Source organism: Microplitis mediator, chromosome 9 (assembly GCF_029852145.1).
Source record: "Microplitis mediator isolate UGA2020A chromosome 9, iyMicMedi2.1, whole genome shotgun sequence".
NCBI lineage: Eukaryota > Metazoa > Arthropoda > Insecta > Hymenoptera > Braconidae > Microplitis > Microplitis mediator.
In genome coordinates, this window is record NC_079977.1 from 19904420 (window position 1) to 19922925 (window position 18506).

Consider the following 18506-nt stretch of genomic DNA (forward strand, 5'->3'; position numbering starts at 1 on the left):
GATTGGTTTTTTTCTGACTAATTTACTTACATAAAAATATTTCTACTCTCTTCTAACTACATCAAAAGACGTAAAATTTCTGCTTCTTATAGTGATGAAGAAATTTTTTTATCCAAGTTGAAAAGTTTTTTCCAAACTGCAATTTTTTCCAGATTTTAAAATTTTATTGCATTGAAAAAAAAATTGATACATGTAACTTGTTTCTTATCATGTTTCTTCCACAGGACTTAGGGATGGCAAAGTCGATTCCAAATCTAATTGAAAATCGATTGTTCTTTCTAAAAAATCGATTCTTTAGTCGACTTTTACTTTTTGAAGTCGATCAGGAATCAATTCTTAACATTCGACTTTTAGATAAATTAGTCCAAGAGCTGGCGACCCATCTTGAAGAAGTGTTTGATGCACTTTAAAATTTGGCACGGGATTACTTTTGGGATAGATAAATAATAAATCGTATGTTTGGCTGATATTTTGTAACTTTCCGCTAAGAAAATCGAAAATTTGCAAAAATTCGGGAAGTTAATGGTTTTGGTCCGATTTTCGAAAATCGAATTTCTGTCAGATCTTGACGTTCTGAGGTTCTAGGAAGCTATTCTGACTAATTTCAAGATAATGTCCGAGTGTGTGTATGTGTGTATGTACATACGTATGTAAATATACGTAACTTTTGAACGGATAAATCGATTTTGATTTTCAAGGTGTCATTCGACGTGGCTAGTTAATATCTAAAAGCTGAGAAAAATTGAGCGTGATCGGTAGGGCTTGTTCAGAGATATTCCAAAAATGTTTTTTTTGGATAACTTTTAATTCACTCGATGGATTGATTCCAAAATCTAATCAGCTCTAAAACTTTATAAGCTGCGTCGAATGTCACCTTAACCATCAAAATTAGTTCATTCCTTCAAGAGGAACCGTTGACAATAGCCCGTGTAGGGTTTTATGAATGGCCAACTATCCGGCTATGAGTGGGTGCCGAGCATACTAGCCTGGCACAGTAATGGCAACTAAGATTGGCCGTTCAACGGGCAACGGCTGGAACCTTACTTGGACTCAGCCATGGCAAACTATCAGCGGCAGAGTATTGACAAATATTATGGCCTAGCCATGGCGAACTATCATCGGCCGAACATAGTCTACTTGAATGGCCCAATGATAATAATTAAAGACGGCCCATAAATAACAAAATTTGAATTTAGAATACGACGTAGAATCTAAAAAGTAAATTTTTTTAACAGTAAAATTTACAATAGTTTAAATAATTAAGCTGAAGATGTTATTGAATATTTATTGTAATAAATCAACATAAATTAAATTTCACATACTTATATGTAATCGTTCCCGACTAGCAGTTCTTCCTAATTTGCCTGAAGTACCATAAGCACCATATCAGGTTAATATAGGGTTTGCCTCATTAGGGCAAGCCTGACAAGTTCCTCGGCAGGACCTCATCAGGATATCCTTTTAAAAAAAAGAGTTATTTGCCATCAGGTCAACCTGACGAGTTCCTGATCAAGACCTCATCAGGATATCCTTATACAAAAAAAAAGGTATTTGTCATCAGGTCAACCTGACGAGTTCCTGATCTGGACCGTATCTGGATATCCTTATTCAAAAAAAAGTTATCCCATTCTTTTAAATATTTCATTTACAGGCTAAAAATTTTAAAAAGTACAAAAGAATATTATATAAATATCACGTCAATTATTGTAGCACAGATTTTTTACTTCTTCATCAGTTATTCTTTGACATCGTAATGAATATTATATTTACACTTTTAAGATCACTTGTGTATGTTAGCCCAGTGGATAGCATCGAGGACTTTGAATCGAAAGGACGCAGGTTCGAGCCCAGCAGTTATCGGGATTTTTTCATCAATAAAAAATATGTTTACTTTCTCTAATTAATGCTTTCAATACAATAGATAACATTCTCGATCGAATTCAAATTCTCTTATTTTTGTTTTGCAATTTAATATTTTTTTTAAAATAGTTACTAATAAGGTAATCCTGATAAGGATTTGATGAGGCTTTCCCGGTAGGAACCTGATAAGGCAATCCTGATAAGAACGTGATAAGGATATCCTGGTAAGGTCCTGATAAGGCAATCCCGATAAGGTCCTCATGGGTCTTAAGCGTTACATCCATATCAGGATCCTCGTCAGGGTACCCTGATCGGGACCTTATTTGAAATAAGGTTAACCCGATAAGGACCTTGTCAGGCCCTTATGAAAAATTCTAGTCGGGTTCAAGGCTGGCCCGCAGGGTCAACCGTTAAACCCATTTTCTTACATGTTATAGTCCTTGTTGAAAAACAAATCCGTGATTTATTTCGAATTTTTATATCACCTTTTTAAAAAATTACAAATTTGTGGAAATTTCAGATTAAAAATATTTGAATGCTACTGCATATTAATTTTCGTTCAAAAATCGATTACAATCGACTTTTTGTTCTGATTAATCGATTTAAAGAATCGAAATGAACAGACTCGAAGTGGGGATCGAAAATCGATTCTTTGACAAATTTTTCTATCCCTACACAGGACGGCGTCTTGTCGCAGCGATATCTTCAAGTCGAAGGAGATATCTGTGCGGCAAGAAAGGAATCGGTGCTAATTTTCCCGTATGATGACCTAAGTTAGTTTTAATATTTAAAATAAAATGTGGCTTATGTGTGCGAGAAAAAGTGTGTCGAGTGCTTTCGTGTTATTTGAAGACATAGATATTTTTATGTAAAATTTAAAAATCGATTCCGTTGTTATGGTTTCAAATCCATATACATGTTTTTTCAATGCATCGTTGACGTGAACCTTGAAAGATGGAATCAGTTGTTGGGTGACTTAATTGGTTACAAACAGATAGGAACTTACTTTGCAAGCGCTTGATTGCCTTAGCGGACAGAACAAATATTAAAAAGACATAAAGATGCCTTTAGATAACCGCAAATATTAATAGTTCGTCACGGTAGATTGTCATAAAAATGCATTTTTGTCGCAACGACTGTTGTCATAGAGACACTTTGTGGATTTATAATTTGTGATCCTTAGCAAAGCCAGTAGTTATTTTGCTAACGCAGCATACTGACGTACTCGAAAAAATCTCCATCAAATTAAGTTTAGGAAATTCATTGTTTGAAAAAGAAAATATAAGGTTAATAATTTAAATTATGTTCAATTTGATTGTCTTCAATAGAGATTAAAGTCATTAAATATTGTGGCGTTATACTGTCAGAATAATGTCGTGTAATAAAATAACATTATTTTATTATTGCTTATTTATTGTTAATGTTACGTGCAGTAAAATCGAAATTTACGCGTCTTCACCAGAAGAAGATTCATCAAAACGTCTCATTAGCCATGCGGTAATTTTTATTATTAATTTAATTTTTGATAATTTGTTTCCAAATGGCAATTAGTTAATAAATTCTTTATTGTTACTAATAGAGAGAAATAGTGGAGAAATGTTTTACAAATAATTCTAATCCAATTATAATAAATGCTGATTTGATTAATGACGATGACAAAGTTGAAAATCCGTCTGATATTAATTACATGAATTCATCATTAATTATAATTAACGATGATTACAAGCCAACTAAGATCGAAGGGTATATTCCTGCTTATCCAACGTACGTCCTTTTGTTTGAATCGTTGCTAAAACTGGCAACGCTTATTGGAGAGTTAAGGAAATCAAAAATCTGGAGTATCAAGTCTCCGTTTTTTATTCTCGACACGACAAAAGATCCTCGTTGTATGAATGCTCAACCTGTACTAGGAGTGCTGTGGGAAAATAATTTATTATCTGCATATTACTTGTGTTATGACAGAGATTCGACAATTATTTACACTTTAAATCCTTTCATAAATTACGCTCCGTCACCGTGGGTCCAACTCGATGCCAGTGATGTATTTGTACATAAACCTGAGGAAAAATGGACATTCTACACTCTAAAATATTCGAAAGGTATTTAATTGTTTTCAAAACAATTGCGTTTTATATATTTTAAAATTTATTTAGAGCTGTATACTTACATATATATTTATAACGGGCCTGTGACGAGTTCGAACTTACAAATTATTCGAATCGAACTGTTTAATTCGAACTTTGTAAGTTTTCGAATAATGCGAACCTCTTTAATTTATCTTAAAATTCACGAATAATTCAATACTTTTCTTTCGAACGACTCAACATTGTAATATTTTTTTCAATAATTCAAATTTCAGTCGAAGGTAAATAGAGCTGAGACACAAATTTACTAAAAGATTACCCTCGCAGATTTGAATCACGGTGGAAACACCGTGAAAGTGTAAACATCGTAGATCCACCGTGGTTACACGGTGGGTTTGTTTCATTCCACCACCGGGTATACACGGTGTTTCCACTGTGATTACGCGATGTATCCACTGTGATTCCACGGTGGCTTTGTGCTATTTCACCACCGTGGTTTCACGGTGTATCCACCGCGTAATCACAGTGGAAACACCGTGTATACACAGTGGTCGAGCCACCGTGGAATCACGGTGGATACACCGCGTAATCACAGTGGTAAAATGGAACAAACCCTCCGTGTTTCCACCGTGATTCAAATCTGCGAGGGTATTTTTGGATATGCTAAAAACCAAGCTCCCTATTAAATAAAAATTAAATATTTAAAAGCTGATCAGAATTTTTTCGATTCGAATCGAGTAATTTAACAAGTTACGAATCATCCAAAACTTTCAGAATTATTTTATTTTAACGAATTTTTCGTTTTGAATTTATTATCACATAATTGTATTCGAGTTGATTCGAACATGATTCGTTCACACCTAATATTTATATATTCAATTACAGGTAAAAAAATATGTCAGGACATAACTTTTAAGAAAACAAAATACGTAGACAGTTATAGAATAAAAACAATATCTGTTGAGCGATTTCCGAATGTGACTGCTGAAAAGAAACTAAAAATGATGAAAAATTATATGAAAGAAATAATGGATACAAAATTAACAACATTACACACATTTATTCTGTACATTAATGCAACATTTTTAGTCTTCTTCTCGGAACAAGGTTTTTCCACAGAAAGGATGGATTATGGTTACATTGACGAGTTAGTACAAGAAAAGTATGATGCTTATGATAAGTTATCGCAATTAGCAGATACTAACTATCAGTTTACGGATGTTATGACACAGTATACTTTAATCGAATTTTCAATACTGACAAAAAAGTCGAATTACTTGACAGTGATGAGCGAAATAACTTACAATCTACAATTTATTGTTTTATCGATAGTTTTTCTATTATTGATATTAGTGGTCATATTGATTAATAATACCTTCAGAGTTAGTGAAAGTATTATGGACGTAGTGAGAATGTTGGCCAATATGGGAGTTATGTCCCCAATGGACCGTTTGTCTATGAGAATCATTTACTTCTCCGGATTTTTATTTATATTTATAATAATGCCCGAGTTTCAGGGCCAAATATCCGCAATGTTGTCAAAACCAATCCGACGTAACGTCGAGTCACTGAAAGATCTCCGAGACAATAAATACCACGTATATTATCACAATATTTTAGTGAATGATATGATCAGTCAAAAGTTGTGGGTTACTGATGAGGACAGAAAATATTTATATCCATCGACTTTTCTAGATCTTGAAAAATGCGAATATGAAGCTCAGAAAAATTCAACTATTGCATGTATCAACATGAAGTCGTCTCAATTAAAGTCCGCTTTAAATTTGAAAAATTTACATATTTCTAAAGACGTCGTATTTAGTAAATATTTCGTATACTGGACCAGGAAGAATTGGCCGCTGAAAGATAGATTCGATAAAATGGGTACACTATCGGCGGAAACAGGTTTAATTTTTTATGAGGACGACAAAGTGAGCAAAGAATATTCGAAAAAGTTAAAGAAGATTAATAAAATTAAAGAAAAAGAAAAGTATGAGCAGATTGACTTTGATAATTTGGTGTTCAGTTACATGATCACTGGAGTGATTTTACTGTGGAGTGTGTTTATTTTTGCAATCGAACTGCTTTTTCATAAATATTCAAAACTTCGCAAACAGGTTCTGATAAGGCGAAGGTTCGGGAATATAAAATCATTGAGATCGCAACCGAGAATTGTTTTCTTTCCTGGACGAATGGTTCTTCTTAATAGCCGCGAGTGATTTTATCTCGAAACCAAGTATTAAATTAGTAGTAAATCCGTAATTAGTATTCACTGATTGGTTGATGTGGATTTGATAATTGCACTCGATGATATTCAAAAAAGGTGTCATCTGCAGGTTTTAGTCACTAAGTAAATAATAATTTAAACTGTCAAATATCTGAATATGTATCAATGATACCCAAAATACAACTCTCATTTTCCGTAAAGCATAAAATAATATCCAAAAAAATTTGATTCAACTTTTTTCTTAAAATCGACTCTTGAATCTCTAGAAACTCAAATGAAGATAACGGAGTCAAACTTAAAAAAAATTGAACCGCTGCTTAAAAGTTGGAAGTGGAATAAATTTCGTGTTGTTTATCATTAAAAATTATGACTCTGCGATTTCCATGAATTGAGTGTATTGATTAATAAATAAAAATTTGATTATGAAGATATCATTCGAAGAAACTCAAATTGAAAATTTTTCTCAATCTATTTGTTCATACGCAATTAAATAGAAACTTCTCTGTAAGTATTAAAATTATTTTACATCACATATACAAATATAATCATTATTATAATATTGCAGGTGATTGAACGCTCTCCACATAACAATTTTGGTACAATTTTTATTTTAAATCAGAAATCTATACTCTCGAAGCATTTTGAGATTTTCGTCATATATTCATTCAAAAAATTCAAAACAGCTGATTTGGATTCAAAATAACTCCATTAATATTAAAAATTTCCAGAAATTGGTGATGTGTTTTTTTGTAAAGCATTTAATTTCCTTCACTTAAGTTGTTTAAAGTTATGACTGATTTTTATAATATTGTAGTTCAACATTTTATAATTTTTTATTTTATTCCAAATATTTTTTAAGACAACTATCGGCGTTGAGAGCATAGCCAATTTTAATTCCATTGTTTGACAATATTTTAGTTTTATGATTTAAGACTTTTTTTTTATATATTGTAAAACTTCAAAATGTGAGTTTCTCTGAATTTGAGTTTAGATAATTAACAACTTAATCCTAAAATCCTCTTAAAATTTATTCCTTAAGTAAAATTTAAACTTATTTTCCCAGACGACGACGTCCAGCTGAACTAAATTACTTTATTGCCTTTTTCCTTTAAATGTCTTCTGTCCTAGGCCTATGTCGATATCATATGGTCTCCAGTTTTCTCTAAATAATTTCTAGCCTTTCTAATGTCTCGCTCTTTTCTCTTGTCTATCCTTTCTCGCAATACCTCCTCCTACTCCAAGGATTGTCACTCCTACAATTGCTGATTCCCAATCACAATGTCACTTTTCCCACCTTTTCTAAACGCTTAGATTTTTACATACAGTTCAAGGGTCCTGAGGTTAAAGGGTCTCTCAGATACAAGACAAAAATAATAAGACAGTTACCACCAAGAACCCAAACCGTTTAATTGAGACTTGCCTAGTTCTCATCCTTACCAAAATTCAAAGCAAATTCCATTTTAAAGTTATTACCGAATCTGTTCATTTATTTATATTCACCATTTTTGTTCAATTAATTTATAGAAGCATTTTGTTCATTATTAAATCACATCAGTTACTATATTGAAATTCAAAATAAAGAAACATTAATAAGATATTAATTTAACTTATTAAATTATTACAATTGCATAAACATTAACATCCCATCCGCGATTGTGATAAAAAACATAAGTATTCGTACACTTTCTACCTAAAATTGATATTTTGGTCTTAAAAACTGTCGAAATGAATGAATTATCATGCCAAAAAAATATTAAAATTTTTACGATTTTTTTGCAATTTATATTAATGTACCATTCTAAAGTGTTTAGTGATTTTAAACTTCTCATCATTAATTCGTTATCAACTTAATTATTTGGACTGCTACATTAATGGAATCCCTAGCGGATCCGAATTACGGTAAATACAGTGATTTACCGTAATTTACCGTAATTTACGGTGCCTAGCAGAATTACCGTAAATTACGTAAACTCGTCTTTTGAATATATCCAAAAGAAGTTCTGGCCAAAAGGAAAGCGTTACAGGCGGATCTGATAGAGGAAAGATAAAAGGGGAAAATAGAGTTTTTGAAATATGACAATAATCATACTCAGCTGTTACATCCGATTAATCTGAAAAAACGTAACAATGTGTTGCTAAAATCGGAGAACGCTAAAAAGGAAATTTGATGCTGACATTAATTTTATTCCAGGTAAGTTATAATTAAGTCAGTATTTTTATTTAAGTTGATTCAAGTTATAATCAAGATCAATAAGTAATTTAAGTTAGATGTAAGTTCAATATTTCGACTCGGGTAGAATTCCCTAATTCATCCTAAAGCTATGTAGTAGTATACATATTATGCTATACTATGCATCGATCTAAAGTTGTTTTGATTATCATTTTGAATAATCCGATAATTTTACCATCAAATTGCATCACGTAATCTTAATTTATATTTTTAAATAACTAAATAATCTGTTGGTTTAATATTAATGATATTAATATTTTTAAAATAAACATCAACTATAACTTATGAGATTAAATTATTTGATTAAATTATGATTTTAATTGACAAGTGCCATTACGGCATTCAGTATTGTCTAATGCACAATCAGAATTAATGTAACATTGAGCATTTATAAGTCCTCGACATTTACGATCTTTTATTATATAATTATGACGACACTTGCACCGAAAATTAGAACATTCTGCAAATTCTAAGTGATGACAATCATAATTGTATCTACAATAATCAACATCTAAGTAATAAAAAAAAAAAAAAATTAATATAATAAAAATGAGTTTGAATTGTATATTTATGAAAATTACAAAACACTTACGTTTTGACTTAAGATCAAAATATAAAGAAATATTTTGTGCATTAGATGGTGAAAAAAATTCGGACAGCAATTGACAAGTTTCCAATACACATCCCATTTCTTCGTAAGCACAATCATAATCGCTTCTACAAGGTGCATTTACTTTTCCTAAACATTTAGATGGTGGTGCTGTCACCCAATCTTTAGGACACACACATTTGTTCTCTAAAGAACATATTGAATGAGGAACATAACGACAATGATCATCATTTAGACAATAATCATCGATATCTGTTGAATAATTTTAGATATTTTTCTTCATTTTAGTGAACACAATATTTTATGACGTTATAAAAACTTACTTTCTGCATAATATAGAGCATTTTGGTGTTTATTTTCTGGTGAAAAAAATTCTTCTAATGATTGACAAGTTCCAAAAAAGCAACCGAGGTCACTTCCTCCACAGTCATATCGACCAGAACATGTTGAATTGCTATTACTTTCAACACACTTGTAGCCTACACTAACAAAGTTTTTCAAACATTCACATTCTTGCCCAACACATCTTGTATTATCATAATATCGAGTACAGCCATCATCATCTGTACAATAGTCACCTTCAACTATAAAATTGATATTAATTACGAATTATATAACAACAAAAAGGCAAACTATATCAAGCAAAATGATTCGTAACGTAATTGACTAATTACAGTATAAGAATATCCACAATACACATATATACATTTAAGGGTGTGGTTTTTTTACGTCTATTTTTTTTCGGTCCCGGAACTGAAAATTTTGTTGAAAATAACAAAAAATTAATTCCTTGAAAATTTGAGCCTTCAATATTATCATTTAGTACTTTCTCAGAGCCTGGAAAGATTTTCCGTTTAAAATACACGTAAACTTTTGATTTTTTTAAAATATCTATAACTCAGCAACATTTTATGCTAGCATATTGTTCTAACCCGGGAAAAAAGTTTTTCATGAAATTTCATAAAATTTCATGAAATGATACTAATGAACTTTGGTGAAATTCTGTGAAATTTTATAAAGTTTTATAAAATTTTATACAATTGTATAAAATTTTATAAAATTGTATATAATTTTATAAAAATTAAAAAAGTTTTTATAATTGTTATTGAGATCCCAAGAAGTTATTGTTATGAAATTTTATAGATTTTTATGAAATCTTAGAAAGTTTTACAAAATTTTGTGAAAGTTTATAAAATTAAAAAAAAACTTACGGGATTTTATCAGAAACCATGCGATGATTCTATGAAATTTCATAAAGTTTTTTAAAATTTCATAAAATATTGTGAAATTTTGTGAAAAGCCAAAACTTTGTTTTTGTAAAATTTCATAAAGTTTTGCATAATTTTATAAATTTTTGTAAAACTTCATAAAGTTTTATAGAATTTTATAGCAATTTATAAAATTTTACATAATTGTTATAAAGATTCCAAGGACTTACTGGCATGAAATGTTACGAAATTTCATGACATTTGATTCAATTATATATGTAAAATTTTACAAAAGTTTATGAAAATTCATTCCAATAACTCCTTGAAATCTTGATAACAAATATGTGAAACTTTATGAATTTTTTTGAAATTTTGTCTCCTTTTACAAAATTTTATGAAATTTTATAAAACTTCACGAAATTTCACAAAATTTTATCAAATTCCATAAAATATTATGAAAATTATCTTAAGGTTTCCAATATAATTCCATGAAATTTTTTTTAATTTTATAAATTCTTATAAAATTTTATGTAATTTTTTTTAATCATAAAATTTAATGAAAATATTCTTTCCCGTGTTATTATATCGCATTACAGATGCCATAAGGGCATATACCTGCAAAATATACCGCCGATAAGCCATATAGGTGTACAAAAATTTTTTTTTTCAAAAATTGTTGTAATCATGTTCTATAAGTTTAATAGAGACGAAAAAAATTTGGTATCTGGAACCATCGTGATGGTTACTTAAAAGTATAAGAATGATAAAAAAAGTTCGAACTGAGGAAAATATTTTTCGTTAGTTGAATAAAAGTTTTAATTTTGGCAAAAAAAAAAAAATTTTTTTTTAAGTATGAAAAAAAATTAACCTGGTATACCAACGCCAGGAGTCATAAAGGCGCATAAAATAAATTTGATTTTTGGTAACAATTTTTATTTTCTCTGTTATACTTATAGAATATAATTACACCAATTCCTGAAAAAAATTGTATACGCCCTTATGGCATCTGTAACGCGATATGTTATATATCTCATTATGAAATTATCAGTTCCTCCAAAATTATATAAAATTTCATAAAATCTTATAAAATTATATCAAATTTCGTATGAAAGTTTAAAACTCCATATCTCGATAAATATACTATTTATTCATTCGTGATCACGTACGTGGCTCGGCGCAGTGAATAGCAGCAAGGACTTCAAATCGAAAGGACGTAGGTTCGAGCCCAGCACTCACCAGGATTTTTTCGTCAATTAAAAATTTAATTAGCCTGTCTCAGTAATATGTCTTCACCCATTAGATCAATGTATAAGACCTAATTGCAATTTTTTTTTCGTGATTTAATATTTTTTTCAAAAAATTAATGGTGAGTGTAGAATTTTATGAAATTTTGTAAAATTTAATAAATTGTCATGAAATTTTATCAGGCCATTTTCAGGAGAAAATTTTATAAAACTTTATGAATTTTTATGAAATTTCATGAATTTTGATTAAATTTTATTAGAACGGTATTCAACTTTGGTGACCCGTAGATTACAACTACGATGCACTTTTGTAGAGCATTCAATCCTGAGAAAATCGCACTTTAAAACAATATGCTAGCATAAAATGTCGCTGAGTTCTAGATAAAAAAAAAAAAAATCAAAGTTTACGTGTATTTGAAATGAGAAATTTTTCCACGCTCAGGGAAAGTATTTAATGTTAATATAAAGGGCTCGAATTTACAGGAAATTTTTTTATTTCGACATTTTCACGAAATTTTAGGTTGGGACCGAAAAAAATAATAATCGTAAACAAAAAAAACACTCTAATATGTATATATACATGTATATATATATATATATATATATATATATATATATATATATATATATATATGACAAACTGTACGTGCGTAAAATATTAAATCTAGAATATTGTCAATTTGGATTACTAGTTTTTAAAATTGGATTACTAATTTATATAGTTTATATGATCTATATAATAAAAATGGATTACTAATTTATAAAAAACTTACGTCCGAAATAAAATGAATCATTATCTTTTAGATTTTCTGGTGGAATAAAAGTATTTAATGTTTGACAAGTTCCCAGATAGCAACGGATTTTATATGGATCACAGTCATAATGAGTAGAACATGTTAAATTGCCATTACGTTCGATACACTTATTGTCTACTTCAAAAAAATTTTTTGAACATTCACATGCTCCCTCAATACATATTGTATTATTGAGCTCACTACATTGCTCATTATTTGTACAATAATCTCCTATAACTACAAAATTGATATAAATTATAAATTTTATAGCCAAAAGTGGACAAATTAGATCAAGCCAAAATACTCGTTACGTAATTAGCTAATTACAGTATAAAAATATCGACGAACATATGCATATATTAGGTTGGTTAGAAAAAAAAATTAATTTTTTAACTTCCCGCTAAGAAAATCGACGATTTTCGAAAAATTGGGAAGTTATTGTTTTCACCCCGATTTGCGAAAATCGAAATTTCATCAGATGTCGACGTTTTGAGGTCCTAGGAAGCTATTCTGACCATTTTCAGAATGATGTCCGAGTGTCTGTATGTGTGTGTGTCTGTGTGTGTGTGTGTGTGTGTGTATGTACTTTTCTGAAAATTTCAGATCATTTGATCAAGTAGACTGGAAAATAGATGCGAATTATGAAAAAAAAAAAAAAATGTTTTTCAGTTTTTTTTTTATTTCTCAGAAACGACTCAAAAAGTCGACTTCAAAATCTAATCAGCTCTAGAACTCAATAAAACACGTCGACTGCCACCACAACCATCAAAATCGGGTCATTTGTCTAAGAGATATCGCGGGAAAAATAAACGACATAAAATAGTTTTTTGCGAATATCTTTGTAACAACTGAACTAAACTATTCCAAAATCTAATCAGCTCTAGAACTCGATTAAATACGTCGATTGCCGCTCCAACCATCAAAATCGGTTAATTTGTTTGCGAGATATCGTGGGAGAAAGAAATGCTAATAATCTGTTTTTTTCGGAAACAATAGCATACAAAAGTATTTACGAGCTCGAAACCAGTGGGAAGTTTCAGGGCTGGCCGGCGGGGTCAACCGATAGACAGATTTTTTTCTCGGCAGCCACTAACGTTTCAGGGGGTAAGAGCGAAAAAAAAATCTGGGCGTCGGTTGGCCCTGTAGGCCAGCCCCAAAACTTCCCACTGTTATCGAACTCAAGGAGCTTGAAAACATCACTGCAAATATATTTTCGAGCTTTTCGAGCTCAAATGCAATGATTTTTTTTATGAGCTTTTTAAGATCTAACAAGTTACGTTTTATGCTTAAATTTGAAAGGTTAAGAATCGAAAATCATGAATGAAAAAGCGGCTTTTAAATTTTGATTCCCGATTATGTTCTATGAAATGAATGTATTGAGGCAGAAATCAATGTCAGTGAACAAAATCAAAGTTTTAATGAGTTCTGACGTAGGTCAGAGCAATAATATATGAAATTTCCGAGAAAAATATTAAAAACTGGGTTTTTTCAATTTTTTGCTGATAATATGATTTAAACTAAAGAACAAATTATATGACATTGTATAATGATCGAAAGAGACTATAAAGAGAAAGCGTTAGGATGATTTCAGACACATTTTAGCACATTAGATTTTTATTTATCCGGAAAAATAACATTTTGTTATTTTTTTAACTTTTCAGCGATATCTTTTGAACTAATGAACCGATTTTGACGTTTGAGGTGGCAATCGGTGCGTTTTCTCGTATTCTAGAGCTGATATAATTTTGGAATCGATCTGTTCTGCCGTTTTGAAGATATTTGGAAAAACCCGTTTTTCACCATTTCTTTCTCCCACGATATCTCGCGAACGAATTAACCGATTTTGATGGTTGAGGCGGCAATCGACGCGTTTTATCAAGTTCTAGAGCTGATTAGATTTTTGTGAATGATTGGTTCAGTCGTTTGGACGATATTTGCAAAAAACCGTTTTTTACTATTTCTTTCGTCGTCGGTATCTTCTGAACGGATTATCTGATCGAGACGTTCTTGGTGGCAATCGAAAGCTTTTATTGAGTTCTAGAGCTGATTAGATTTTGGAATTGATCGATTAGACAGTTTTCAAAATATCAAAAAAAAAACGAAAAAAAAAATTTTTTTTTTTTTTTGTATTTCTTAAATATCTCAGAGTCTATTTGACTAAATGGTCTAAAATTTTCTTGAAAATCTAAGTTCAGAAGATATATTTCGAATGCCGCAAGAACCATCTAAATCGGTTTATTCATCAAAAAGATATGAGAGGTTTACACACACACACACACACATACACACACACACACATATACACATATACACACACACACATACACATACACACACACACACACACACACACACACACACACACACACACACACACACACACACACACACACACACACACATACATACACGGAGAGAAAAGAATAGTAATTATTACCATTCTACATGGTAACCATGCTCATTTTCAGTAAAATGGTAAATGATGCTATGTAGAATAGGATACATTACCATTTTTCTGGTAATGATTACTATGCTACATTGAAACGAGTGAAATGGTAAATATCGCTAGTCTGCACGGGAATCAGAGCTATGTAGACTGGTAATGAGTCCCATGCTAGAATAGCTGTCCCTACAGTTTAATAAATATACATGCTATAGCATGCGCGAAAGGTTGCGCAGTAACATGCGTGTATGTGTTTATGTATGTGCGAAAGTTGGCGTCATCTCCTTTGTTAATAATTTTATTATTTTGTGTAAAAAATTTATTAAATCTACAAACTAAATTAAGAAATTGATTTTAGTAAAAAGTAAATATGTTTTTTATGTTCTAACTTACTTTTAGTCTAAGTTATTGGCCAAAATGTAATTCTAATAAATAAATTATTGATTGTTTATTACAAACCATTTCAATTAATTTAATTATTATTAATTTATAATTAGAAAATTATATAATAATTGTAATTTTATTGTTAAAAGTTAATGATTATTAAAAAAATATGTGTTTTATGTTCTGATTTGCTTTTAATCTAAGTTATTGAGCAAGTTGAAATTCCAATAAATTACATTTTGATTGTTTATTACAAAGCATTTTAATTAATTGAATTATTATTAATTTTCAATCAGGAAATTATATTTCATTATAAGTGCTCATTTAATTATTTCAATGAATTAATTTAATTTATGTATGTGTATTTTAAATAACCTGATTTACGGATTCTATCATAACCTTATTCACTAAATTTTACATAAATAACATAGCAAATATTGCTAGGTAAAATTGTAATCTCGTCCATTTACATAGTCCGCTCGTCAATGTAGAATGGTAATCATTCCTATGCTAGTATAGCCAACGTTACCATTTAGAATGGGGGGGATTACTTTGCCACTTGACTCTCATCGCTAAAAAATCCTCGTTTCTATGTAACGTAGGAATGATTACCATTCTAGATTGGAATCAGATCTATTCTTTTCTCTCCGTGTACACTCGGACATCATTCTGAAAATAGTCAGAATAGCTTCCTAGGACCTCAAAACGTCGACATCTGATGAAATATCGATTTTCGTAAATCGGGGTGAAAACAATAACTTCCCGAATTTTTCGAAAATCGTTGATTTTCTTAGCGGGAAGTTAAAAAATTAAATTTTTTATTTTTACCAACCTAATATATAAATATGAAGGTACACCTGCTAAGCATTAAATCTAGGATATTTTGAATTAAAAATTTTACGATATTATAAAATCTTACATTTTGGAGAGTATAAATCACTATTTTTTTTATTTTCTGGGGAAAAAAATGTTTTTATTAATTGACAAGTTCCAAGTAAGCAAGCGAGTTCAAGACTTTCACAGTCATAACTTTCATAGCAAATTAAACCAATAGGATCAAGACAGATGCCGTCTCTAAAAATATAGTTTGGTTTACATTTACATGTCTTCATACGACATTCGGTATTATTTATATGACAATAATAATCAGCTTGACAATCATCATCAATGTCTAAAAAATAAATATTTTATAATGTAAATAATTAATGTTTAAGCAACTTTAACTTACTTATAGCTGAACTTAACTCAGGTATTTCAATTTCATTATTAGAATTATTATCATCCGAGGAAATTGCCAATGGCAATGAATTAGTAAAAAGTAATAAACTCAAAACAATAACAACTTTTTTTTCCATTCTAATTATTAACTAATAAGTTAAAAATTATAAAATACTTGTTTGCTTGTCTATCAAACTGTCGATGGTTTAAATGAAAAAAAAAAAAAGAGCTTCTTTCATACCATTAAGATTGTAAATTTATTTTTATTTTGCCAATCACAAGTTACATAGTTTCTACATCAGTAAAAATTTTTCGTTAAAAAATAATAAATTTTACGATTACAAATGACTCATGAGCACTAATAATATTCTATCCTCATGAACACTCAGTATTCGTAAAATATCATGTGATTTTTTATTAAAAATTATATTCCTCACGAATACCGTGTCGTAAAATATTATTAGATAAAAATGAGCATATTAATTACCTTTTAAAATCTAAGAAAAAAAAAAGAAAATAATAACAATAACATGATGTAAATTACAATTAAAAGGATAAGGGTGACGACAACGGATGTAAATTTCATTATCATAATTTATTTTCTTTGGAGCTTTAATTGTTGTTCACAAGTTATATCTAATATTATAGTATCAGTGTATGAGTAGAGCTGCGCAATAATAAAATATATAAAATATTACCGCGATGATAAGTTTTTTCTTTGTAAATAGAATACATCAGCATTAATTTTAAGTTGAGCACAAGAGTTTTCTTACTTGGTTTACAAGCTTTTGTCATCTAGTCTGACCAATATAATGATGCATTATTACCCTAACGGACCCAAATTACGGTAAATTACGGTAAACCCACCGTAAATTACGGTAATCCACCGTAAAATACCGATTTACCGTAAATTACGGTGGATTTACCGTAATTAACGGTGGTTTTACCGTAATTTACGGTGGATTTTCCGTAATTTACGGTGGATTTTCCGTAATTTACGGTGGTTTTACCGCAATTTACGGTGGATTTACCGTAAAATACGGAAATACGGTAATCCACCGTCAATTACGGTTATTGGGTAATCCACCCGAATTTTTTTACGGTAGATTTATCGTATTCGACGGTAAATTTACGGTATACCCACCGTAATTTACGGTATACCCGCCGTAATTTACGGTAAACCACCGTAAAGTACCGATTTACCGTAAATTACGGTGGATTTACCGTAATTAACGGTGGTTTTACCGTAATTTACGGTGGATTTTCCGTAATTTACGGTGGTTTTACCGTAATTTACGGTGGATTTTCCGTAATTTACGGTGGATTTTCCGTAATTTACGGTGGATTTACGGTAAAAAAAACCGTAAATTTACGGTAACTCAGGTCTGCTAGGGTATCTATAATGTTACACTTAAATACTTAACCGATTTATAAAACTCACTTTCATTATCATCAATTTATAAGTTTTGATATAATTTACAATTATAATTATACAATATCTCAAACACTATACCATAGCTGCATTTCTCTTATTTCACCATTAATGATATTAATACACTCCAATGTAATATCTACTACACAATTGAACAATTTTTGTATTTTCCCGTGAAAAATGAATCATACATGGCCATGCATGTCCGTATATGGCTCATACATGAAGCATAGATGGCTATACATTAGGGTGATCCAAAAAATAACAAATTTTTTTTTTTTCTTCCAAACAGGTTCAAAAGTTTCATTTAGATAAAAAAAGACGACTGTAAAAATTAGAGCTCTTAATATTAACATTAAGAGGTTCCTCATCGCACTTTTCTATTTCCCATAAGAATAACATGGAAAAATTTTTTTTACGTCTTCTGATTTTTATAAGTAGCTAACGATGCGTCATAGGAGTAATTGGCAGGCATATTTTTGTAGGGAATTGAATGCTCTACAAAAAAAGATTCTTATCATTTTTTGAGGAATCTATTTGTTCAAAAGTTATTTGAGGTTGAAGTCGAATTCATATTAAATTTTGAGATTTTCTACTTTTCCGGCGAAACTATCAGACTTATTACAAAATTTTATCAGACCTTTTTTGTAGACAATTTCATTCTCTAAAAGTTATTTCGAATAAAGTTTTTTCGAATTCCGCATTGTTTTCTAGTTATTTTTATTTTAATGTCATGCTCATAAAAAAATAGTCTTCTGAACGATTTTAAGAG

At 30.2% G+C, this 18506-nt stretch overlaps 2 protein-coding genes across 3 annotated transcripts; one reads left to right on the top strand and one right to left on the bottom strand.

Moving 5' to 3' along the window:
- Nucleotides 1-462: 462 nt before the first annotated feature.
- On the top strand, nucleotides 463-7760 carry LOC130674307 (uncharacterized). 2 transcript variants are annotated; one of them, XR_008991019.1, is made up of 3 exons: nucleotides 463-3959; nucleotides 4830-6675; nucleotides 6737-7760. XR_008991019.1 is itself a non-coding variant. In XM_057479602.1 (2 exons), exons 1-2 carry the CDS (start codon nucleotides 3548-3550, stop codon nucleotides 6161-6163), a joined length of 1746 nt encoding a protein of 581 aa, XP_057335585.1. In that variant the 5' UTR covers nucleotides 463-3547; the 3' UTR covers nucleotides 6164-6748. The 2 variants fall into 2 exon arrangements, 1 of the variants encoding a protein (XP_057335585.1); XM_057479602.1 differs by having other exon boundaries at nucleotides 4830-6748.
- A 34-nt stretch (nucleotides 7761-7794) lies between these two features.
- On the bottom strand, nucleotides 7795-16523 carry LOC130674310 (prion-like-(Q/N-rich) domain-bearing protein 25). Its single transcript, XM_057479605.1, has 6 exons — nucleotides 16313-16523; nucleotides 16004-16255; nucleotides 12237-12494; nucleotides 9335-9595; nucleotides 8994-9263; nucleotides 7795-8912 (listed from the first exon to the last, which is right to left on the bottom strand). The coding sequence occupies exons 1-6, from the start codon at nucleotides 16437-16439 to the stop codon at nucleotides 8710-8712; spliced, it is 1371 nt and encodes a 456-aa protein (XP_057335588.1). The 5' UTR covers nucleotides 16440-16523; the 3' UTR covers nucleotides 7795-8709.
- Between the last annotated feature and the right edge of the window lie 1983 nt (nucleotides 16524-18506).